The sequence below is a fragment of the Cupressus sempervirens genome, chromosome 3 (assembly GCF_028749045.1).
Source record: "Cupressus sempervirens isolate cs-2001-9-10 chromosome 3, ASM2874904v1, whole genome shotgun sequence".
Lineage (NCBI taxonomy): Eukaryota > Viridiplantae > Streptophyta > Pinopsida > Cupressales > Cupressaceae > Cupressus > Cupressus sempervirens.
The window spans coordinates 621,777,277-621,804,734 of NC_143120.1; the positions used below are offsets into that span (position 1 = coordinate 621,777,277).

The 27,458-nt window shown below is 38.4% G+C and overlaps 1 protein-coding gene across 4 annotated transcripts in view; it reads left to right on the top strand.

The window, feature by feature from the left end:
- LOC149568201 (Protein prenylyltransferase superfamily protein) overlaps nucleotides 1-27,458 on the top strand; it is a 318,133-nt gene that overhangs the window by 125,920 nt on the left and 164,755 nt on the right. For all 4 annotated transcript variants that reach the window (XM_089821208.1, XM_089821207.1, XM_089821209.1 and 1 more), the window contains exon 6: nucleotides 2,768-2,867. In XM_089821208.1, the coding sequence (XP_089677334.1) occupies nucleotides 2,768-2,867 (100 nt within the window). The remainder of the gene's footprint in view (nucleotides 1-2,767; nucleotides 2,868-27,458) is intronic.

The following is a 27,458-nucleotide window of genomic DNA, read 5'->3' on the forward strand; positions in this document are numbered from 1 at the left end:
ATCTTTGAATTTCTTGGGATGGCAGTAGGGTGTGGTAATGACTGGCTTGGCTCCAGCTTGCAACTCGATAGTATGTTCAAACCCTCGATGAGGCAGTATGCCAGGAGGAATGTCAATAAAAACTTTATCACGTTCATTCAAAATATTGTGGAGATCCTTATCCTGGGGAAGTGTCCGTTGCCTTTTTATAGGTTCCATTGAGATAAAACAATGTGCAACCCAAGCAACGTCATCATCCCGAAAAATTGCCTCCATCCAATGTGCAAAAATTTCCTTAGGACCTTCATTTGCCATTCCGCAGAGAACAACCTTCTTTCTATCTACAACAAAAGTGAAGCCCATCGGTTTGAAGCTCTGAGTGTATTCATCAAGTGTCCATCCATTGAATGCCTATAATAACCTCCATATCATCAAGGTCCACTATGAAGAAATCCTCGGTGACCGTGTGATTCACCATTTTGATACTTAGCTAAGGAACAAGGTGTGTGTAGGGCAGAAGAGTCCTTTTGACAACCTTGACCTGAAATCTTGCATGTATTTCCATAGGTAGACCTCTTTGTTTCACCAGAGATGAGTTTATGAAGTTTAGAGTGGCTCTGCTATCGAGCATCACCATAACCTTTTGTCCTTGAAGGGTTCCCCGTACATGAAATACTGTGCACCTCGGGCTACCCGCTAGGGCGATAGTTCCTCCATGCCGTACCAATGTTGCAATTCTTTCTATACGGTTCAAACTAATCATGTTGGTGTCATTGTGATGTTGGTTGTCTTCGGAGGGTATTTCTTCCTATTTGTCCTCATCATCAGACACAACCTCGATGTAATTGATCTTTCCTTTTCCGAGGCATCCGTGGCTAGGTTTTAATAATACAAATGTCAATACAATGAACTTACAAATTTTATAAGTTGCTTTAATTTTGTGCAATGTTACTCTTGAAATGCCTCTTCCTCTCCATTGTTCACAAAATATCTTTCTCTTGATACCGTAGAGATGCAGTGTGTACTTGCTTGATAATTGATAAAATTTGAATGTAACTGACAATCCCAACCTTATTTCTTCTCTCCGCACAGCATACCCGGGTGATTTATATTTTTGTATCTTTTTCCTCGTTAAAATCCTAATTATAAATCAGTGGTGTGAAAGGATGGTCTGTGACAGCTCAAAATCAGAGAGAGCAATTGCCACGCGAATTTCGTCATAAGTGTCAAAGTACCTGGATGTTGCCCGACTTTGTGTGCCAGAAAAATAATAATCAGTCAAATGTTTTGGTGAAGACAAGGAATGACTATGATTGCAGTCCTTTTCGACGATTCTTATTATTTATTGCCAATCCCTCTTCTAGTTTTCTGTTTGTCAATGTTGAGTTCCATAGCAGATGTTGCATTGGTTAGAATTTGTTGTCCATATCTTCATATAGATCCTTTCCATTTACAAAATTATTTGTCTTCATTTCTCATGGTATATTTGCAATTTGACACTGATACCATGTTAGTTTTGTAGGATCGTTTTCTGCATATGTAATAACACTGCCATTTTGTTTGTGTATTCCAAATGCAAGAGTGAATAGTGTATAAATATGCATAGAAGAGACACGTCTCTACAGTAATTTATAAGTTAATCATTAATTAGACAATACTAACATTAAATGTATAGCATATCTATTTATATATAAATATATAATATATATTATATTTAATCATATATACACACACACACACACACACACACACACACACACACACACACACACATAGTTAATGTTGTAGCTTCAGTCGGATTGAACTGACCTAGAGATAATTCTTCTATGGTTATTGGTTAATCATGAATTAGACAAACCCTCATATATATCATATATATTGTTAATGTTGTAGATTCAGTTGGATTGAATTGACCTAGAGATAATTCTTCTATGGTTATTGGTTAATCATGAATTAGACAAACCCTCATATATATATATATATATATATCAGCAAATTAGTTCAAAATACACCAGCGTGTATATTATTGTTTTAGTTCAAATAACACAGAATAATGGCAAAACAAAATACACTGCCATATCAGTGTTTGACTTCAATAATAGTAAAATAAGATTAACAATCTGCCATTATTGATCAAATGTCATCAATATTTATGAAACATATCATCTGCCTTCTGTGGGAAATTGGATGCACAAAAAAGGCATACATGAGCTGGGGTTGGAATATTTTATGGTTGGAGGGTCATATTGACCAGAATACACCAAAAGAAGTGTAAAAATATCACAAAAATCCTAAAACCAGTCAAATTCTGCCCAGGTTTTGCTGCTCAAGTCAAAATTTGCCTCTCTAAATTCTTCTAGAGTCCTTCACTGCGAACCCACAATCAAAATCCAGAACCCTGGTCAAATTTTTGCTTGTCCAAATCTGGAGCTGAATTTGGGTCGGATTGGACCAGGATCCTGGGATTCCAAAGAAGAGTTTGGTATTATATATCTAAAATAATGTTAATTTGAATAATCAGTAAACAATTTGAAATTTGCATCCTAGTTGCCACTCGTACATTCTGAAACTTTTCTTCTGATTACATTTGACACAACAAAGAACAACATCAGGAGAAATGGATTGTAAAGCATATTATTTATAAATTTGTTTTTATTTTTATAGAAGGTAACTATGATCTCTCTCTTGTTTTTTTATGGTGTCAAAAGAGTATATTATAGTGATTTTGGAAATATATGAAATTGCATCAATATTTAGCTGAAACATGCATATTGTATTTTGTTTATAGTTACTGGGTGATTGGACAACTGATCAATGGCATTCTTGATTTGAAGGAAGTTCATTCGATTTTTGAAAGTGAATCTGATTTTGTAGAACACATAGTTGAGGTATGCTTTTATATAGAGATCTTTTGATTTGTAAATTTTCTTTTCCCATTTTAAATAGCTGCCAACCCATCAGGGTAAAGTTGGTCAAAGCTAATTTACATCTATTCTTTGCATCCAAAAGTAGCTGGCAGAGAGTTAAAAGGTTTTGTTTCCTTTTACGATTTTCTTATTCCACCTTCATTCATTGAAGAAATTTCTTACAATGTTATAGATTGTGTTTTCGTATGGAAGACCTTCGCCTTGGTCGTTTTTACTAGGACTCGTATGTCACAACTAACAATTTCTTTCCTCCTGTTTAGTATACTTTAAGAACTTACATTTTGAAATGAAAGTAGATGGTATTTTTTATACAGAACTGAATTCCAATGTCATGTCCTCTTTCTGCTATAAATTTACTTTTTCCAAAGCTCTTGCGAATAATGGGATATGGCTGGATGAGTGATTGCAATTATTTAAATCTTTAAAACTGATTGAGATGAACAGATATTTTGCTTTAAATCAATTAAAATAAAAATGGGTCCGAGATATATTAAATCAATCAGAACCACAAATACGAATATTATTAACTTGTGCCCCATATTACTTATTATTTAATTAAAGTAACTAATTAAAGGTTCTTTTATTATATTATCAGTCCCCGGTGCACTCGGTGCGCGTAAGCACCCGGTGCGGGTGCGTCACGCACCCGAGCACCCCCGCCAGCACCTTTTCCGCCGCCGCACCCGTCGAGCACCCGGGTGGGACGTGGTGCTCGGGTGCTTCCCAGGTGCGCGGGTGCGCAGGTGCTTCTCGGGTGCTCGCGGGGTGCTTCCTGGGTGCTCGCGGGGTGCTCCGAGAAGAGGCCCAAAAAAGTTAAAAAAAAATGTGTGTTTGCAATTTTTTTTGTTATTGTTTTTTAAGTTTGCTTACCTTAATTGGGTGTGGGTATTTCATGTGGTCTATTTGAAGGCTTAATAAGACCAATAGATCTCATTTTCATTTCACCATTTTGGAGCAGCAAGGAGCTAAGTGAGAAAGATTGTTTGGAGGAGCTTGTGAGAGATTAGTGGGTGTTTTTGCAAGGGATTGCAAGAGCAAGAGGAGCAAGAGGAGCAAGAAGGTTTGATTTGGCAAGTGTCTCCTCAAGTTCAAGCTTTCAAGGTAGGGTTTTTTTATTTCACTTAGTTTTTTTTGTTTTAAAAATCAATTTATAATTTTTAAATTTAGTATTTAGTATTTAGTTTTACTATTTAGTTTTACTAAGTTACTTTCAAGTTTCATTCTTGAATCTCATTGATAGTTGAATCTTGATAGTTCTTAGTTCTATGAGTTTTTATTTTATTATCTTTATTAAATTTTAATTTTTTTCATTGTTCTTAAAATAAAAATATCAATATGGCAATATGGCATATGCTGAAACGTATTTTAATTTTACTAAATACGTTTCAGCATATGCCATATTGCCATATTTTTATTTTAAGAACAATAAAAAAAATTAAAAATTAATATAGATAATAAAATAAAAATTTAAAAAATCTGAATCATAGAACTAAGAACTATCAACTATCAACAAGATTCAAGAATGAAACTTAAAACTTGAAAGTAACTTAGTAAAACGTTTCAGCATATATAAAGTTTTAAGTTTTAAATTATTTTTACTTGGGCTGAAATGTATCATGATCATTTTTATAATTTTATTTTCATTTTGTGAAATGCAGTTTTATAAATGGCTTCTAGATCTGACCAAAGTGCAGAAGACATGGAAATTAATGAGCCAAGTGCATCTGATTATGAGCCTGAACCTGAGCCTGGAGGAAGCGATCATGGGGCTGATGTAGGTGGTCAATCTGAGACTCCTTATGTTGCACCAGGGGTGCCTTCTATTGATTGCCCTTCAGAGACTTTGAGGAAGTATGCTAGGGGTCCTTATGACCCAAAGTCCCCTCTTAAATAGTTTGCTACAAAAATTACATGTCCTACACTCTCAGGGGGTGGCACACGCAAATGGAAGTGCAATATATGTGGAGCAGAATGGTTTGGCAGCATTACAAGAGTTAATTCACACCTTCTTTTTTGGAGTGGCTATGGTGTGAACCCATGCATATTCTTGTCAAATCCTGAGAATGTCAAATACAGAATTGAAGTGAATAAGTTATGGGGCATTCCTGATGATAGTGAAGTTCCAGTGCCTAGATCTTTGTTTGCTAGGCAACAGGTACAACATATACAACAGTTACAGGGGCAGCGAGATACATCTACTCGTATCTTGCATCAGAGAGCAGGGACTATGTCACCTACACCATCATTCTCCTCACCTACATACAGTTCAGGAGGGGACAACAGTAGGGGGAAACGGAAAGCAACTACAAGTCGTAGTGATAGTAACCCCATTGCTCATTTATTTAACATGCATGCAAGGGACCGGTTAGATGATGCTGTTGGTTATTTCTTCTTTTCCAATGGCATCTCTACACATGTGGCTCGATCTCCCTATTTTGTGAGGATGATGACCATGGCAGTGAATGAGGGAGAGCCATCATATTTGCCACCAGGTGACCACAAGATGAAGACTACAGTGTTGGATAGAGCCTATGACAAGGTTGGGATCTTGATGGAGCAAATGAAAGCATGTTGGATGGAGTCAGGTTGCAGCATTATCATGGATGGGTGGACGGACATTAGTCATCGTCCACTCATCAACATTATGGTTACATGCACGGAGGGCCCATACTTTTTGAAGGCAGTTGATTGTTCAGGGCATCGTAAAGATGCTGATTTTCAGTTTCATGTGCTTAGGGAAGCCATTGAGGAGGTTGGACCACAAAATGTGGTCCAAGTTGTGACAGATGTAGCACATGTGTGCAAAGCTGTAGGGAGGCTTGTTGAGGCAGCTTATAGGCATATTTGGTGGACTCCATGTTGTGTGCATGCCATTAACAATGCACTCAAAGACATGGGGAAAATAGAGTGGATTAGAAAGGTGGTTAATGATGGGAGAGAGGTGCAGATGTTTATCTGCAATCACCATACATCACATGCACTTTTCAGGAGCTTCGCAAAGAAGCAATTCCTAAAACCAATTGAGACCAAGTATGCATCATATTATATTCTCTTGGAGAGAATGATTGAGTTGCAAGAGCCATTGCAACTCATGGTTATGACACAAGAATGGAATCGATGGCCGGAGTCCAGAATAGAGCAGGAGAAGAGGGTAAAGGAGACAGTGAAGAGTGATCAGTTTTGGAGTGATGCAAAATACATAGTCTCCATCATTACTCCAGTGTTTCAGGTGATCAGATATGGAGATGCAGATTCACCTAGCCTTGGAGAGGTTTATGAGTGCATTGATTCCATTTGGGCAGATGAGGGCTGTTGTGCGTGAGAGAGACCCCACTCTAGCATTCTATACGGAGCACATTGAGCCTATCATTCACCGCAGGTGGGAGAAGTTGAACACTCCTTTGCACATGGCTGCCTATGCATTGAACGCGAAGTGGTACATACCTAGGCCTAGTAGAGTCACACCACTTTGGGATGATGAGGTGAAGAATGGGTTCTTTTGATGCATTGCCAAAATGTATGATATTGAGACTGCTAGTGAGATTTGCACTGAGTGGTCCGAATTTGCTAGTCTTTCAGGTAATCCTTAAATCTTGATTTAGTGCTCTAAACTCTTTATAATTACAAGTTCTTTTAATAATTAATTGTAACTTTACTTATAAGTTATAACTTTATTTAAGTTATTTATAATTTTAATATTATGTTGTAAACTTTAAAACTTGTAACTTGTAGGATACTCGGATATTGCAAAGGTGGATCTCAAAACCATGGCACAAAAGAATCCCATTTTGTGGTGGAAATGTCATGGGTTACAAAAGTTAAAGATCACCTCACTAGCCATTCGACTGCTTTCTCAAGTTTGTAATACTAATAACTAATTCTAGCCCTTTATAATCTTAACTTGAAGAGTTTTACCTTGTTGATTTTAATTTATGATTCATTGATTCAATAATTATTAATCATTGATTTACCATTTATCATTTGTTACAAATTGTATGAACATTTGTTTGTAACTTGTAAGTTGTAACTTTCAACTTTGTTATCTCAGGTGTCTAGCTCCTCAGCTGCAGAGAGCAATTGGTCCACCTATAGCTTCATTCACTCTCTTAAGAGGAACAAACTTACCTCTAAGAGAGCGGAGAAGCTGGTTGCTGTACATGGTCACTTGCAGCTCAAAGATCGCAAGACACGCGAGTACAAGGAGAGCCTTACAGCACGATGGGATGTGGAGCCAGAGGATCCAGCTCAGATTGATGAGGATGCCGATGCAGAAGCCACTGTAGGGCTAGTTGGTGTTCCTTTAGAGGATCAGGATCTTACCCACGAGGAGTCTAGTAGTTCCAGTGATGAGGACTTCAGCATAGGGGATGATTAGAGAGCACTTAAGATGATATCATGATTCCATTCTCATTATTGGCATTTTGTCATTTTGTTGATTATTATGGCTATGATACATTATTATTATTTCACTGTTTCATGCTATTCGGCTCATTGTCATCATGAGCATCTTTATGATATATGATATTCATAAAATCATATTTGAACAATGAATTTTGAATCTTGCATCTTGAACTAAGTTAATTTGTCAAATGGTCATTAGTAATAGTAATGGTTATGAAATTTCAAATTTCAAGTTTCAAGAATCAAGTTTGAACTTATGGTTTGTGAATCGCATTTTAATTCTCTATTCATTGTAGTCAACTATATTTGGTATGTTAATGTTACATTGTTATATAATATATTGAAATATCATTTCATAATTAGCATTTTCAATCATATATATTAATAATATTATATATATACTATGCAACCCCCTCCCCCCCCGAACCCCCCCTCCGCTCCCCCGCCGCCACACCCCCACCGTCCCCAAATTGAGGCTATTTTTTTCCCGCACACGAAACTTGTCCCGATGTCCCCCCGCATTGCCGCACCCCCGCGCCGGGGTAACACTGAATATTATTTAAATTCTAGGACCACTTAATAAATAAATAAAATTAAATTATTGCATTAAAATTTGGGGACATGACATCATCATGAGATGTAATAAAAGGTAGAATATATTTGTTAATTACAGCAAGGGGACATTACAGTCCCACAATTTGTGAGAACTTTCCTAATAGAGGCATCAACATCCATTAACCTTTTTAGCTTATCAATGTTGCTTCTACAAAGGATGATCTATAACCCTTTTTCCACAAACTCTATTCTTCAAACTGCCATTATGACGACAATAAATTTACCAAATAATTGATTATAAGTCTCCTTACATACCTGTTAGACAAACTTCTCACAATGCTGTCTTCATAACGCTTCATAAATCTGGAATGACCTTTTATATTCTTCTCATAAATATATACATAAAACCCTTCATAAATGTGCAATATTACTTTCCATCAATCTTCCAAAAAGTGAAGCCTCTCAAACAAATCGGTCACAAAAAAGGTTGAAATCCCACAAGTTGACAATAGAGCATCAACGTCGACAACAAATCCCATGGTGAGGTTCTAATAGAGGTAATGATCTATATAAAAGAGCATCAATCAATCAATAAGAAAACTAATTGCAATAATAACCACTGTTTTCACTTGGATAAGGACTAATAGAATTATAATGTGCCAACTAAGTATGAAGAATGGTGATTAATAAAGGTTAGTGTTAAGCAATATAAAGAGGAAGGTTAATTATCAAGAGTTTAATTAGTTTTGGTAAAGAAGTGGTGCATTTAATAATAAGGAAAGGAGATGTTGATTAGTTATGTCCTTTGAATTGTGTCTAGTTATGATATATAAGAAGACATTGAGCATCATTCATTCAATCAAATTACTCTTTCTAATTCAAGTGGATGGAACCTACTATTCTATAGAGAGCAAATCAGATAATGATAGAGAAGACAACCAGGATCAGTGGTCCTACATCACATTAACAATAAGCAATGAACTTGAAACAACAACAGGCAATCATAGATTGGCCCTAATTGAATTGTTGCTGCTTACAAAGCATTCATCTGATAAGCGATTAGACTCATCAGTGATAGATAATTTGCACATACTTCAAAGCAGATATCACTGGTGCGATCATAAGTGATTGCACTATGAGACCAGAGGAAGGTTCTACTGCTTGTTTAAAGAGTGCAGGTCTTTGTCCTCCTTTTTAAGATACATTAATCCATGTTGTCTTGCCCTTTATTTGCAGAAGGCTATGCAGCTTGTGATTACACTATGCAACGTTTGTTCCGAACTACACAACCTTCGGATTAGATCATCACCTCCTTCAATCCTAGGTCTCCTACCCATGGTGTGAAGCGGCCTCTCAGCCTTTTGTTTGATTACGCCAGATCTGTGAGAACTTGCAAAGCTCTTACTTAGTAGGGCCACACCCTCTACAGTAGATCCTCTACTTGTAATGGGGTACAGGTTCGCCATGGGCGGTATCTTTCGGTGCTGGATTACTTCTCGCTTGTGAGGAGTATTTAGTTTTTGTCTACTCTAATTTTTTTCTTTTCTTTCTTTTCTTTCTTGTTGGTTCTTTCCATGGACACCGTTTGCTGCTCCTACTGTCGGCTATGGTCTTGTATGTTTTTAGTCCCATAGACTCTTGGTGGTTTCTTGTTGGTGATTGATAAATTTATCATTTCTTATCTTACCTTATCTGAAACCATGTTGTCCTTGACTTTGTCATGGCAAAATGGAGTCTACACTAGGATACTTTGACATTAAAGTTTCTTATTTCTCTAAGTTAACTCACTAGATAATTGGACAAATTGGTCAATTTATCCCTCCCAATTCATATTGTGTGTCTTTTTATTGAAGGTTCTTGTCAAGTAACTTTTGTATTCTTGAGCTTAATTATAATTTTTGAAACTAGTAGCATATACTTGATTTTTGAGGCCTTCAAAGTCATTTTTGACATTTTAGCCTATTTGTTTGAATTGTTTTTGCTGTTTTATTTCCTTCAATCTCTTGCTTTTGGTTACGTGCTCGTTCCGAGCTATCTTAGGGCTTAATCAAAGTTGCTAGTCAAAATATATGAAGGTTTAAGTGCATGTTTAATCGGACTTTAGAACCGCATTTGCATATTTTAAGTATTAGACCTTATATTTGGATGTTATGTTGCACTTTTTGATATTTATAAGTTATTACTTTAAAATATGTTTATAAGTTATAAAGTTGCACTTTTAGATGTTCTAAGCTAGCACTTATGTCATTTTAAGTTATAAAGTGCACTTTTTAATCTATTTAGACATTATATATGCTCTTTATGTTATAAGTTAAATCACTTAAGGGAAAAAGTGCACTTTATCAGCCCATTTACACACGACTCATAAAAATGTTGTGTAATATGCAATGGACCCAATAAAGTGCGATAAACTTAAGTGAATCAATTAGACATCTGTAAATTCTAAGTCAAGTGACAACAACAAGTTTTTATAAATCATTTACAGATGTAGTTGATGAAATATGCAAATGCACTTGAAAGGTGCAGTTTGCCTTATTTAAAATATTCATTTGCGCTTGAAAAGTTTGATTGGCTTCTTTTGCTCCATTTCAAGAGACAATCACACTTTTTGAGGCTATTTGCATAATACATCTAATACTTCTTCAATATGAAATGTGTATTTGGCCCTAAAAACCTTGATTAACTTGATAAAACTTCTTGTTCTCCCCAAAAACTACTTGGCTGGGCGGTTTTTGCACGATATTTTAAATATGTTTTTTTATTTTGAAAACCAGGATTTGCCCATTTCCATGTAAATACAATATGCAGTCACTCCTAAAAAGTGTGATTGACTTCATACATTCATTTTTCATGCAAAAAGTAACATGCAAATGCATGCCAAACTCGTGTTTGGATGTTTGAGTGTTTATGCAATGCGTAATGCCTCCCAAAAAGTGTAATTTTGTAATAACCCTAACCGGTTCCAGCATTGACAAACTCCAATTTCTTTCCTAATTAGTTGTTTGACATTTTGTCAAACACTTGGCAAATAAACTTTAACAGATCAAATATGTTTAATTTTAGGTGAAAGTGGCAAGCCACTATATATAATATTAATAAATGAACACTGATTCAAGGTACATGGGGAAAGAACCAGCTAGAAAACACCCAATCCCTACCCAATACCAAAAGAAAATAACATGTAGATCATATATGTTGGTCTTGGGGGTTTTGTATTTAATTCAAGAGTTCTTGGCATCTAAACATGGGATGAAAATTCTGATTTGAAAAGTAATTCTCCCAACACAAGAATAACTGTGAACTTTTGTTCAATAACATTGATGGCTGCTGTGAAATAAATAAATATGAGAAATGAACCTTGTAGTAGAATGGCTCATAAAATGGATACAATAGACCCCGTTATGCTCGCCCTGTATAACTCAACAAATCCAACTTTGCAGATGCATTGCAACATTAATCCAATAATAGTCACATCCACAGGTCTGGAAAATAAACAATGTGTAACTACAACATCCTGATCTGGTTGCAAACTTCATGCCAAATCCCTAATTAAGATGCCAGCAACAAGGTGAATATGCACGTTTCAGCTAGGCTTCCAATGCCTATGTCTTCCCTTCCAAACTGCAGCATTCGAACCTGTCCAATAAATGCCCTGGTCTGCAATAAGTTAATAACCCTAATGCTTAATTGCAGCTAAGTCTGGCACCTAGAATGCAGCGTCTATGATGCATATAATTCCCAACTGTAATTGATAATTGTAGATGCCCAACTCAGCCAATTACTTTCAATTTTTAATGCTCCCAATTTGCATAAATTGGAACAATCAATTCTCAGCGATAATTTGCTGCTCAATTTTTTCAATACGATTCTCAAACTCCTAACCCTCAACTAGCAACAGATAAATTATAATATATAATTGGATAAATGCTCCTCAACCACAACTTATACAAAAAGAGGAGACAATGATAAATCTCAAAAGTCAACAATATCTCAGCTGCGGATTCTCAGATTTGAATCTACACTATTTCAATTGTAGATCCTAAACCCTTATACTTCAACAAGGGCACAAAAAATTAGAACTTCAGGAAAACGTCACAAAGATGACAAAGCAAAATAATATCATCAAATGATCGAATGATTTTCTCATCAAATGGACTCATATTTATAATCTCAAAATGGCACAAGTTTCCCAAATGAACTCCACTTAAGAAGCTTCCTGAACACAACATTAAAATACAATAAAGTGCCATTATAATATAATTTGTTAATTGCTTTTGGCTCCCAAAATTGACCCTTTTCCCCATAACATAAGATTCTGACACACAAGGCCATTGTTTCTTGTGCCCACAAATTAAAACTTTTCAACTCGGATCCAACAAGCTATGGCATTGAGGTGATTAATATACAACACCAACAAACATAGCAATCTTAGAATATTTAGAGTAATAATAGTAATTGGCCCATCTTGCAAAAAAAATTGAAGACTCATGAGCATTGAAATCTGACAATACCAAAGTGATCTTGATGAAGAAAGACGATGAATGAATCAGATATAGTGGCTTACTAGAAATAGACGCTCCCTCCAAGATTCTTGGAGCCTGAGTAGGAGCTTGATATTAAAACATAGAGCATCACTCAGCATCACTCAACTCTTCGATTTCAACTGAGCTCATCGGAACCAATAGTTGACTTACTATAAATAGTAAGTCCCTCAAACAAAGCCAAAACACACCATAGGCTGTTGGAAAGCCTATAACCCATTGCTGAGACCCTCAAATGCCACTGTCACTATAGGAACCTGCTTGAAATGGGGACATTACAATCCTCCCTCCCTAAGATTGCTTATCCCCAAGCAATCCTGGAGCAAAATGAATATCATAGTCCAACTGGATCCCAAGGGTAGAACTGCGTACTATCCCTACTGTGTACATGCAACTCCTGTAGCATCAACACCCAAATAACTGACATCAATGACATAATCATTTGGAAACTGATTGTAGGCGTTGATGGCGGTAACAAGTCATCATAACTAAACCGGACTGGAATACCAACTTTGTCAACATCTGAGTCCATATCAAACTGATACTCACATTTGAACTACACTATGGAGATGATAAATAACATAAGTACTTGAATCACAATCACTAACTCAACATAAGTACCTGGACTACACTATGGAGATGATAAACGATCCTGGGTGTGTGGATACTGCAAGTGGTCTAACTTGTTGCTGTCGATCCCATCTGCAGAAGATGCTGCTAACCCATCACATAATAGATGGTATGAATTTGGAGCCAACCCACATCGACGTGAAACCAAATGCTCTACCTGTGGGTCAAAAGAGAATTGATGAGCATTCCTAGAGTGTAATGCTGATAAAAACTCCCAATCTTTGTCAAGGGCTCATCAGTATAAAACTGGGAATTAGGAGACGACTCCAATCTCTAACTCCAAGCTACTAGCTGGGCAGGATCCTAGGACACTCTCTCAACAAACCCAACCTTAAAATCCATGTTGCGAAGCATTGTAGCCAAGATCTCTACAATCTTCGCACTAATCATCGTATAACACGAGACCCAAATGAGTGTAACCACAGATACCTTGTATGCATCCTCTTGCAAATCCAAACTCTCAAGTAAATACTCCATGAATGACTCAATGCAGTAGAAATTATATGTGGAAATGTCAACTTACTCCCCCACAACCTGAAGCTTATCCCTCTGAAAATGTGGCACTGCCAACTGTCCAATGCTACCAGCCGTATGAAATGAAGAAATAGATTCACTTCCAACATAACGAAGAAAATCACCATGAGAGCTCATCTCCACTGATGCTCTCACCTATTTACCTATTGCACCCATATCTTGGACAGATGTGTCTACCACATCATCATGTCACTCATCCCCAACCGTGGGGGCAAACTCACCACCAACCACCACAATATTCAACTAGACTGAATTTGTAGTTGGTGTGGACTGAACATGCTCCAACTCAATGGTCAGCTCATCCAAATGTGACCGTGACTCCTAGAGAACCCACTGAGTACACTATAGAGAGTCCATAGTCACCTCAAGCTCATGGGTGAGCTCAATGACCTCCTCTTTCCCTAACAATGTCTCATAATAGGTGCTACCCCACTCTAGAAGTTAATCCCTATTAGCAACTAACTATGAATAGTTATGCTTCAAGATTCTGATAGCCCCTTGGAGCGAATGAACGTTTGCTAGGGAATGACTACTATCACCATGCTCATTTGACATTAGAATACCCCAACTAGATACAACTAGCATTTGCCAAATAACATCACAATGCTCTAGAGCTGAAGTGATGTCATTATCACTCACCTTCAACTGACTAGTCACATGATGCCTCTGTAACCCGTGACTCTGCAAGAACATTTCTTGACTATGTGCATTGTGATAGGAAACTAAATCAGAATTGCTCACATGTGTGCTATTGTCCTTTCACACCTTTGCAATCGATAGCAACTACTTGACTTGTCAACCAACACTTTAGAGAAGTGGAAGCCCTTGTTGTATCCAACTGCTCACATGACTTCGCTCCCCCCTCAACAAAAAGTCCCTGTGAATCCTTATCCTGGAACCCATCCAAAACCTCGTTAGAGTCTTCACCCAATAACTGGCAAGGGGTATCATACCCAATGTAGATCATAACATCATCAAATGGATCATCAGATGTGTCCCTACTATCTGCATCCACATCTCCTAATAAAACCTCTACCACTGATACCAGACTCCGCACATATGACTCATCGTCAAGCTGTGAGTCGATAATGCTAGAGCATGATCTAACATCAATTGATTCCGCAATAACACCCAGATCACCAATATCACAACTGGGTGACTCCATACATGCATCAATTTCACTTGAGGGAGCAACTGCCTCCTGCAAAGTAGCAACGCTGCGACAACTGACAAAAAAATCTCCACTAACAATCCCCTCCTCGAGAGAGTTGGAATAATCAACAATAACGACTTCCCCAATAGCACCTGCAACAAATTTGGAATCCTTAACTTGCTGAAGCTCAGTGCTGCTGTCCACTGGTGACATTGACACATCCACATGTCTCTGTCTGGATGTCCATCATTAGAACTACGATTAAAACTAGTGGGTGCCATACTAAACATAGGTACATTTGCCTCCTAAATGCCAACCAGAGAGAACTCAAGCCCTTTTCCCTGCATCCTCGGTGTTGGTCTCGTAAAAGCAGAAACCATATACCTTGCTGCCCTATCTATCATTGCCGGATCTGACAGTCTCTTTGCCAACCTCTGCTGATGACACTTAAGTTTCTCCATACTCTATCTCAAGGCATTTATTTTCCAGCTAGCTCTCGGAACTACTAGGCCTATTGTATCTGTCCATGGCTGGAAAAGCTAGAGTGCTGGTCACTCCCAAAACTACAATAGCTTTGAAATAAAACAACTTTCCTATCCCACATAATGACATGGAAGTGCTATGATACCATTGTAATAACCCGAACTGGCTCTAGCTTTGGCAAACTCCAATTTCTTTATTAATCAGTTTTTGACATTTTGTCAAACACTTGGCAAGCAAACTTCGATAGATCAAATACATTGTTCTTGGTGGTTTTGTATTTAATTTGAGAGTTCTTTGCATATAAATATGAAATTAAAATTCTGATTTCAAAAGTAATTATCTCAACACAAGAATGACTTTAAATTTTAATTCAATAACATTAATGGCTGCAACGAAATAAATAAATACAAGAAATGAACCTAGTAGTAGAATGGCTCATAAAATGGTTACAACAGACCCCATTATGCTCACCCTCTATAAATCAACAGATCCAACTTAGCAAATGCATTGCGGCATTGATTTTAATAACAGTCACGTCCACAAGTCTGGACAATAATCAATGTATAACTACAACAACCCGATCTGGTTGCAAACTTCAGGCCAAACTACTAATAAAGATGCTAGCAGCAAGGTGAATATGCACGTTTTAGCTTGGCTTCCAACGCCCATGTCTTTGTTTCCAAATTGTAGCATTTGAACCTGTCCAATAAACGCGTAGGTCTGCAATAACCCAAATGTTTAATTGCAGCTAACTCTAGTGCCCAGAATGTAGTGTCTATGATGCATATAGTTCCCATCTGAAATTGATAATTTTACATGCCCAACTCAGCCAATTACTTTCAGTATTTAATGCTCTCAATTTGCATATATTAGAACAATCACTCTCAACAATAATTTGGAGCTCAATTTTTTCAATATAATTCTTAGACTTCAAACCATCAGCCAACAACAAAGAAATTATAATATTAAATTGGATAAATGCTCCTTAGCCAGAGTTAATACAGAAAGGGGAGACGATAATATATCTTAGAAGTTCACAATACCTTAGTGTGAATTTTCAGAATTGAATCTAGAATACTTCAGTTGTAGATACCAAACCCTTATAGCTCAGCAAGTTCATAGAACATCAGAACTTAAGGAAAACGTCAAAAAGACAACAAAGAAAAATATGATAATCAAATGATTAGATGCTTTTCTCATTATATGGGCTTATAATTATAATCTCCAAATGACACAAGTTTCCCAAATGAACTCCACTTAAGAGGCTTCAACACAACATGAAAATATGATAAAGTTGTCTTTTTAATATAATTTATTAATTGCTTATGGCTCCCAAAATTGACCTTTTCCACCATAGCATAATATTCTGACACATGAGGTCATTGTTTTTTGTACCTATGATTTAAAACTTTTCAACCCAGTGCCAACGAGCTATGATATTGAGGTGACCAACATACAACACCTACAATTATAGGAACTTCAACATATTTATATGAATAATAACAATAATTCACCTGTTTTGTGCAAAACAATTGAAGAAGCACAAGAATGAAAATCTGACAACATTAGAGTGATCTTGGTGAAGAAGGATGATGAATGACCCTGATGGGGGTGACTTACTATAAATAAATGCTATCTCCAAGATTCTTGGAGCCTAAACTAGAAGCTGAAAATAAAAACTGAGAGCATCACTTAACTCCTCTAACTCAACCGAGCTCATCAGAATCAATAGTTATAGTAAGTCCCTCAAATGGAGCCAAAACAAACCATAGGCTGTGTTAGGAAGCCTATAACCCGACAACTAAGACCCTCAAATCCTATTGTTAGCTCACGAGGGTTGCAATGGCGAGTTGACCAAGCCAATTGCAGGAATTTTCTGAAAATGGGGATGTTACAAATTTGCATTTGGTTTGCGAAATGCAAGGTCTGAATGCTTGCCAAAACCACAATTTTCCTCTTAGGCGCTGAAGTGCAACATGTAATGCAAGACAAAAAACTTGATTTGCCTGAGAAGTTTGCCACTTACACATTTTAAATACACAAATGGGCTGGTAAAGTGTGATTAGCACGTAGCCTCTTATTTCCAATGTGCAAATGCCTCCAAAAAGCCCGATTTGGTCTTGTGTGCTCAAACTCAATTTGCATGAGAAAATCAAATTACAATGTGTAATGGGGAATGAAATGTGCGATCTACCCTGGAGGAACTCATTTTCACATCATTTAAATGTGTAATGGTGCTTGAAAAGTATGATTTTAGGGCCAAATGAAAGATTTTTGAAAGCTTTTGAATGCTGTGTAAATGCATTTGAAAAACCCAGTTTGGAGAAAAGAGTTTTATTCTTCGTTTTTTCTACCAGATTTTCTCTTTGCTCTCCAAATAAGTTTTAGGTTTTGTTTTCATTTCTTGTTCTTATTGCATTTTTGATGCATTCTTTTGATCTTTGTTTTCCATTTGTTCATTTGCAGCCCTGGATTTTTGTTCTAAAACACAAATAAATTCAAAAGTCTCATTCTTTGCAATGCGAAATGGTTCTTCCTCTCAAAAGTAAAATTGCTTACAAGATTGAAGTGTTGAAATTCATCAATTTGTGGCAAAGCAAGAGGTATGTTCTTTTTCTTTTCTTTGTTTTGTAAATACTTTGTCAACTCTTTGTTTGTTTTTGGTTTGTTTATGAAGAAAATGATGAAATTGTTCCAAAAGAATGCAAGTACCCTATCATATTTCCAGCCTTCATATTCATTCCATTCCAAATTCTCCCAACTCCACATTTCCCAAATATGTAATCCAACTTCTAAAACCCAAATACATATTCGAATAAGTTTAAAATATCGAGTTTTTACCGCATAAAAATGCATTGCTAAAACCTGATTGGCAAAGACTCTCATTTTTAAACATAAAAACTCCTATCCATATTCTCTCTAGTCACATCTACTTGCATTTTTAGTTATTGAAGCTATAAGGCTATATTATGCCAATATGTAATCCACCGTGAAAAAATCGATTTTGGTCAAGTTTGCCCAATAAAGAAGTGGTCTATGTCATTTTCAGCCTATCTAAGTGTTCAAAAAGTACCTAAATCATACATAGTACGTTTATCATCCATAGATTTGCCATTATTGTCCAAATCTCGAAACCCTCATGGATTCAATCCCATTGGAAGATGTTTCCACTCTTTCGAGTTTTCATGTTCCAACGAACTCTTCAAGTCAAGATATGTCAGAGGAATCTTCACCTTCCAAAGGTAAAGATAAATGCTTCGAATCAAAATAAACAATATTCATTTGGTCTCCACTTTTCCAATGGCTTCCCTAGAACCTGAGTTCGTGTGGGAGTCATTTTGATAAAAATAAATAAATAAAAATAATCATTTAAAGATACTGATGAGAAAGTTATTCTGAGTTTACATCTAGACATCATTGAGAAGGATTTTCGAAGTATTGGAAGTTCCAAAATGTGCAAATCTAACAAAGGAGAATTCACAATTGTGGAATGAGAAAAAGTTTGATTACATTGAGTTTTCAAATGACAATTGACAATTCATGAAAGGGAATCGAGAGGCTATCAAAAGATTCGAGACCACAATTATCAAAGTGAATGCAGTAGCACGAACTACAGAGGCTTCCGATCCCTTGATCATCACCAAATTCAAATTCTTCGCTAATAATCCACAGGATTGATTCAACAGCTTCAATATTTTCATCATTTTGCTTAAGTCTTGTTTCAGCTTTTTGTTTGTAGTTCAAAAGACATGTTGTGTGTAATTGATTTGCATGCAATCGAATTACATGCGCTTTCAACTATGTAATCGAATAAGTCTTCTTACAAGTTTGACTTAGTCAAGGTGGTTCAGTTTTTCCCACCTTTTTCTCCTCTTTTCTCTCACTCCTTTACCTATATAAAGGAGTTCTTTCCATTGTAAATATTATCTTTTTAGATGCAAGAAAGCTCTGCAAAATTTGCGCAAGCATAACTGTGATTTGTTGTACAAGTTTGAAAGAGAAGTGGATATAAGAAACAATTTGATTTTAAGCCGTGTTTGAAAACAATTATGGTATGGAAATTGGAAGCTGTGACTATAATTTGTGTTACTTTCTTTAGTTCTTGCAAGTCTTGTTTGTATCTGTAGCAAACTGAATATAAGAAGCAATCTATTTTGAAGTTGTGACTAGAAAAGACTATGGTGGTATAAATTGCAAGCTATGACTGTAATATGTACTACGTTCTTAGTTCACACTGTCATCGGTAGAAATTGTGTATCGGCCGACGGGTCCCTTCTGAAAGGAAATTGTGTATCGGCCGACGGGTCCCTTCGGAAAGGAAATTGTGTATCAACCAACGGGTCCCTTCGGGAAAGTTCTTGTTATGTAACCGACGGTAAATAGTTTGTAGCGGACATGATGTATCTGGCCGACGGATACCTTTGGGAAGGTTCGTCGGAAAGTATTTATAACCCCTTCGGGAAGCATTGTAATCATATGATATCTATCCATGGAAGTATAATGTACTGTTGGTATATGCGAATAATAATAAGAGTTTTGCTGTTTGCTGTTTGGTGTTCGTGTCTATTTCTTGTGTGCGTTGCTTAATTAACCCATACGGTAAACATTTGGTGCCGTTGCCCGATGGATATGGCACGTAGGCAGGCGGATATGAATTAAATGCCGAATCAGTTGAACAAAGATAAGAGTAAGCTGAAGGAAAAAGATGACATACGCGTTGCGCAGGAAAATTTAATTTTTGGCTCAGCAGATAGAGCGTCGAAGGAGGTTTCAGAAGATTTTCGACGAAAACAAGAGCGCGGAAGGATTGTTGAAGGAGACTCGACAACGGCTTGATTTGGTGGAAGAAGTGAGGGAGGAGTTTCTGAATCTGCATACGCCACGGGAAGAGAATCCTGACGGAAGGAGATTGACTCGCACGGCTCGGAGTGCCGAAGGAGCATGAGCGTGGAGTGACCTCTTCGTCCGAGATATACTTCCGGAATGGACAGCTACGGTTGACGAACCCTCTTCACCAAACAACGTGGAAGTCCAAAACAACGTAGGTGTTGAAAACAACGCGGAAGCAGAAAACAGCGCGGGTGTTGAAAACAGCACGGAAGTAGAAAACAGCGCGGGTGTGCAGAACAACGCGGGTGTGCAGAACAGTGCGGGTATACAAAACAGCGCGGGAGCTTAGAACAGCGCGGGTGCTCAAAACAGCGCGGGAGTGCAAAACAGCGCATGTACACAACAAAACCCTCAACATACAGTGATAATGGCAGGTCCGAAGGAAAAATTGCCTAAATTTGATGGTGATGAAGCAGCTGATCCCATTCGACATTGTAAAACATGTGAAACGATCTGGAGGGCAAATGGCATAACAGATACAAATGAATGGATCCGACAATTTCCCGCTACCCTCCGGGGTGTTGCCATTGATTGGTTTACTGATGCCGATCCACAGAAATTAAATAGTTGGGATAACATTAAGAAGGAGTTCATCGCAGAATTTCAACTTTTGCGTGATGATAATGAAATTGTCGCAGAGATATTCAATACCAAGCAAAAGAAGAATGAAACTGTACAGGTCTTTGCTAGGAGGTTGAGGGACTTAATCAATAAAATGGAGAATAAACTGGCAAATGGGCTCCAGAAAAGATGGTTCATTGAAGGCCTTCACCCGAAGTTGCGGAAGAAAATGAAGATCGTGCCACCATCCACATACAATGAAGCGTACAATCGGGCAATGAACCTCGAAAGTGACCAGAAGATGAAGAAGAAGAAGACCAGCTCGTCCGATTCAGATGACGATGCATCCTCAGGAGACGATAACAGCGATGACGAAGGAAGCAACAAGAAGGTCCGTGCCCTTCAGAAAGACATGATTCAGATGATGAAGGAATTCAAGAACATGAACAAGGAAACTAAGGGCAATGAACTATGGTGCACGGAGTGCAAGAAGGAAGACCATACGAAGGGATCTTGCCTGAAAGAGCAATTTTGCGAGATCTGCTAGATTATGGGACACTTAGTAAAGGAATGCCCTTTCAATTTGAAAACAAGAACACCGCAGCAAGTGTTCCTGACACAGGAGGCATCCTCGTCCGGAGGGAACGGGAACACCAGTACGGAAGGTGCCACATCGGGTGGATACAGAAACAACTGGCACGGTCAAAATAACAACAATACCAGCAACAACAATAATGGCGGAAGGAGTCGAATTCAGTATGATGCGAATGGACGGCCGATAGTTCAATGCCGCGCATGCAATCTGTGGGGTCACTTCGCCCAAGAGTGTACAACAGCGAACACATTGAAGTTGTTATGCAAATGGTGTGGACCTGGTGATCATGAAGATGCTAGGTGTCCGAAGTTGGGAGTAAACTTGATCACCGTCGGGACGAACGAAGAAGAGGTTTTGGCCATCACACGGAAGCAAGCAAAAGTGTACCTCGACCCGGCGGAAGAAAAGAAGAGACTGGAAGAAGCACGGGTAGAGATCTAGAAAGCAACACAGGCAGAAACGACACACCTGAAGGACACGCCGAGTACTTCCGTACGAAACTGCGCAGAACAGAACATTGTCCGGCAAATTTTGCAAGCCGAGATACATGTCAGGATAAGTGATCTGTTGCTCACTATGCCTCAGCTCCGATCGGCACTCACAAACATTGTTCCCGTTGCTCAACTGCCAGGAGAACATGGAAGGAAGCAAGAAAGTGGATCAAGTACAGTGCACAAAAAGGAGAAGGAAAGTGGCGCAAGTGCAGAAGATCCGATGTTGTTAGCCCTCTCATCCGGACGCCATCCAGCAGTTGTCGAAATGGGAATTCTCGGGACTGTATTGACGAAAACAATTGTGGACAGAGGGTCTGGTGTCAATGTGTTGCCTGAAGACACTTGGAAAAAGTTGGGACAACCGACATTATGGCCGCCTACATTCCAGCTGCTAACGGCCGATCAACATGGAATCAAGCCATTGGGAGTCCTGACAGCACAACCAGTGATGATTGGAACACAACCATTCCTGTTGGACTTTGTCGTAATCCCATTGAAGCGGAGAGGATATGATGCCATTCTGGGTTGGGGGTGGCTGATACAAGCCAAGGCAAAGCACGATTGGAAGAAAAATACTTTATCACTCGAAAGCAAACGCCGGAAGTATGTCATCGATCTGCACACTCAGATGGTTGGAGAAGAAGCTCTATCATCGGATTCTGAAGGAGAAGACGATGAGAGGAGGCAGAGTATGCAACCCGATCAGGAGGGAGTCCTACGATTGGAAGGAGATGACGATTTGTTTAGTAAATGGTCTTCACCACTGGCAGATAGAGGATTACGAGCTCTTTCCAAGTTGTAATATGCTAAAGATCGACGAAGGTATGAAGGAAGAAGGAAATGAATGTCCGAAGGAACACAGAGAAGCCGAAGAAGGAAATGAATGTTCGAAGGAACACAGAGAAGCCGACGTAGGAAATGAATGTCCGAAGGAACACAGAGAAGCCGAAGGAGGAAATGAATGTCCAAAGGAACACAGAGAAGCCGAAGGAAGAAATGAATGTCCGAAGCAACACAGAGAAGCCGAAGAAGAAAATGCGGATATGACTGAAGCTGAAGGACAGAACATACAGTACGAACCCAAAAGAAGGAAAGATTCTACTGTATGACTGCGTAGGAAGAAAGTATTATGTCGAACCATAGATATAGCAGAAAGGTACTGGCGGCAAGGAAGACACACGATACGGTCTGCACAGGCAACAAAGAGAAAGGGTTCAATAAAAATTGTAGCAGTACAGAGTGAATGTGTTATTGACGGACAGAAGGGGTAGCTGACGGAGTCCACGGTAGCGAGCTTCGGGAACAAACTAGGCGGTATGGAGATGAGACAGAACAGGCGTAGTAGGTTTCAACTCGGACAGTGGGTATTGAAGTACGATGGCCGGAATGAGATCAAACTGGGAAAGTTCAAGGTTAAGTGGGTCGGGCCGTATCAGATTCGGGAAGTAGGGGACAATGGAGCAATCAAATTATGGACTTTGGATGGACACGAAGTGCCTCAGGCAATGAATGGGTCCAAGTTGAAGATATATCACGAGCGGAAGACTTCTACGTCAGAAAATGGCCTTCGGGAGACCCCTTTGTCACTGCAGACCGACGGTGACGACGGTCGAAGAGAAAAATGACTTTTTAAAAAAAAAAAATAATAATAATTTAAAAAAAAATAAAAATAAAAATTTAAAATTTAAAAAAAAAAAAAAAAAGGTGGAAAAAAAGCACCATACGGTTTTTCATTGTCAAGGTACGAATTTCATAGTACCGTACGGTTTTTCATTGTTAAAGTACGGATTTCATTGATATCGTACGGTTTTCCATTGGTAAGGTACGGATTTCATAGTACCGTACGGGTTTTCATTGTTAAAGTGCGGATTTTATTGCTACTATACGGTTTCCATTGTTAAAGAACAAATTTCATTGATGCCGTACGGAATTCATTGCCAGAGTACTTTTTTTGATACTGTACGGATTTCACAGTAAAGGGCATTGTACGGTATTTAGGATATGAAACAAGGAGCACCACCGTACGGATTTCACAATAAAGAAGGAATAACATACGGTTTTAACATCTGAAGAATGGTGTACAGTTTGTGTAGTACGGTTTTTTGTAGTACGGCTTTTTTAAGACAAGGTACGGGTTTCAAATTTGAAGTACGGTTTTAAGGCAATGTACGGTTTCCACGTTCAAAGTTTCTCTGTGCCTCAAAAGATTAACGTACGGTTTCTAGAGCCAAAATGTGTTAATTTTCATTGTACGGATTTTCCAAGATGGTGGGATATTGCAATACGGTTTTTTTAAGTAGATTGGAATCCAGATTGTGTCAAGTTGGAAGCCATATGGATTTCATCATAGAAGGGTTACGAAGTGCTAATTTGGTCTTGGCGACGAGGGGCGCTGCCCCTCGACCCCGCCCTGTACTGCGACAGGGAGCGCACCCGGGGCACTGCCCCTTGACCTCATCGGGGGCGTTGCCCCCTAGACCCCCAGTCGTTGCGGATATCAGTCGTGGGAGTCTGACCAGTTGAGAAAAATTGAAGTTGCTGCAGGCATGGACTTTCTGTGTACCAGAGGCAGTGGGAGCAGGTGTTGGCTGTGAGGCTATCTTGGTGGATGCGTAGAGAGCTCGGGAGGAGCTGATCATCCAGTTGGAGGCAGTGTAGCGACACTTGGCTCAGGGTACCGAGGAGTTGGAAGCAGAGAAAGCAGCACAGGTGGCTATCAAGGTCAGCTTGAAGAGTCAGTATTGTGTCAGCAAAGGCTATAGATGCAATGGGATGAATGTGAAAGTAATATGGCAGATCAATATTGTTGTATTAGTTGTTTGAGTTTTGTTTTGTAGTCGTCAGGAGACGACTTTTCTTTTTTGGGGGGGATGATGTCGTCGGTAGAAATTGTGTATCGGCCGACGGGTCCCTTTAGAAAGGAAATTGTGTATCGACCGACGGGTCCCTTCGGAAAGGAAATTGTGTATCAGCCGACGGGTCCCTTCGGGAAAGTTCTTGTTATGTAGCCGACGGTAAATAGTTTGTAGCGGACATGATGTATCTGGCCGACAGATACCTTCGGGAAGGTTCGTCAGAAAGTATTTATAACCCCTTCGGGAAGCATTGTAATCATATGATATCTATCCATGGAAGTATAATGTACTGTTGGTATATGCGAATAATAATAAGAGTTCTGCTGTTTGCTGTTCGGTGTTCGTGTCTATTTCCTGTGTGCGTTGCTTAATTAACCCATACGGTAAACACACACATCTTATTAGAATCAATCGTTTTCAAGTCTATGTGCTGAAATAACTTATAGGTTTAGAATTTAGATGTCAGCATTTGTGGAAGTTTGTGTGCTCCATTTGTGGTGGTGAAATTAGAATTACAACTCATCTATTCCTAGAAGCCTGTGCACCTCACTAGTAGACTCATCTTTATAGGATTGTATAGGAGTTTGTGAGCCCCATAGTTGTCTTTATAGAAAAATAGACAAGTCTAAGTCGATATGCTTACAATAAGCCTATGAGTTGATTTGAGTTTATTGGTATCACTTTTCCACTTTTAAGATTGAAGTGTAGTTAAGAGATCCATCTTGTCCATTACTTGCTCTGCAAGTAAGTGGATTCATTCTTGAAATGAGTGGATAAAATATCGGTAACACCCCTTTAAGTATCTCTAAGCTTTTTGGTTACCTTGAGTTGATTCAAGTAATAGTGAGGAGGAGCCTTCCCTTTAAGGTAGGAGAGACTTTGTCTCACATGCTGTGGCTGGTACTCTCATTTATCAACAGAAGTTATGTAAACTATCAGATGCAAAATACCCACCCAATAAACCACAAGATTGTTCTACACTTGATTGATATATTTTATCAGTAGTATTTATTGCTTGTATAGTTTGATATTTAGCCTCATTATATCAGCAAGTATTACACAGATTGAATAAGACAATTCTATACTTAGATCGATCTTGTTACTTCTAGAAATGGGGATATTAAGTAGATCATTAATAGTCAAGGATAATGAGGATTTGTGAAGAGATGAGGTGTAATGAGGTGGTGAATATAATGGGTTTAAGGGCCATTCTAGGACGACAACCAAGGCAACTAGAGTCCTAGGAGGCCCTTATCTAAGGAACGAAGTAATCCAGTTATGGTCTTTTCCGAAGAATTGATGGGTGGGGGGTGGCGTAGTTTGAATGAGAGTGGAAGTCATGAGCTGCCAAGTTGAGCTAGAGAGTTGCTGTGATGAGCCCTGCTGGCTTACACTCCGCTATGCTGAAGAATACTATTTTTTTTTATTTTAAAAGTTTTATTTAATTTTTGTATTTTGGAAATGTATGAATTTTGGGGATTTTTTTAATATATAAAAGTAATAGGCTTGAAATGCAAAACAGAAATGATAAAAACTCTAATTTTATTTGTTATACTTCAGCTTGCAAAGAATTACAATGCCAATTAGTTACATAAATTTATGAAATTAATGAACCCGGTGACGGAACTACTCAATGCTGATGCTGAAAGCTAACTTGATCCATCAATGGAGCCTACCTTTATTCACATGCTGCCTTCTAACTATGAATTGCAGCCCTATGAAATGTAATGCTGCCTCTGTTATCTTGAGTACATAAATTTATGAAATTAAGGAAACCGGCAACGGAACTACTCAACGCTGATGCTGAAAGCTAACTTGCTTCATCAATGGAGCCTCCGTTTATTCACATGCTGCCTTCTGACTATGAATTGCAGCCCTATGAAATGTAATGCTGCCTCTGTTATCTTGATTGAAACTTGGAGATGTCTCACGTTGCTATGCGAATTCAGATTGTAGCCTCAATAGCACCTCCAAACAGCATTGATATGTGCATTTTTGCAGTTACTTTGATGCCTATGTGTAGCCGTCCATCCTACCAAAAGTATTAGTACTAATAATTAATTTCTCAACGAAATAGCAGACCACCTTAATCCAGAATTGAACAACTGACCAAGAATCAGAAATTTTGGCACAATTCATTGGCATTGGATAACCAATTCAAAGTGCATTGGCTGTAATGAATTGCCAATTCCTTCCAGTTTCAGAAAATTCCCCAAACTCTCATCACGTGCAAATATCAACCTTTTGCAAGGAGTTGTATTTATAACCTTTTAATTCAAAGCTTCACCAACACACCCAATGGCTAAAGCTTATTGCTCACACCTTTCACTTAAAAGGCTTCCTCATCACAAGATTCACTTAAGTTATACTTTTGCATTTGAAAGCATATTCAGGTTTAAAATTTAATAACTCCATGTGCTTTTACATTTAATACTTGACTTAGACTTATAATTAATTGAATAAATGACCCCTTCCACTGATGACTCAACCCTCGACTTTAGTGAAATTATCAAGTTAAATTATAACTTTATAACTAAGATATCGATGCATCTCAGATAACAACTGTTGGTGGTGCTGGTTCGTTTGGACGCACTGGTGCTTTTGGGTGCTGCACTGGAGCTCTTAGGAAGCATGCCCAACTAATGTGGGTGCGCTTGGGATGCTTCCAAGAGCACCAAGACAACACCCAGAGAGCACATGGGCGCATCTGGAGAAGGCACCCGTGACTTTTTAAATGCCCAATCACTTAAGTGACTTCAAAATGCATGTGCCTAATTGATTTTTTTAATTCTATTTTTTCTCCTTGTTGGACCTAAACGCTAAATGACCCTAGAAGAGGCCATTCATTGCTCATTCTCAT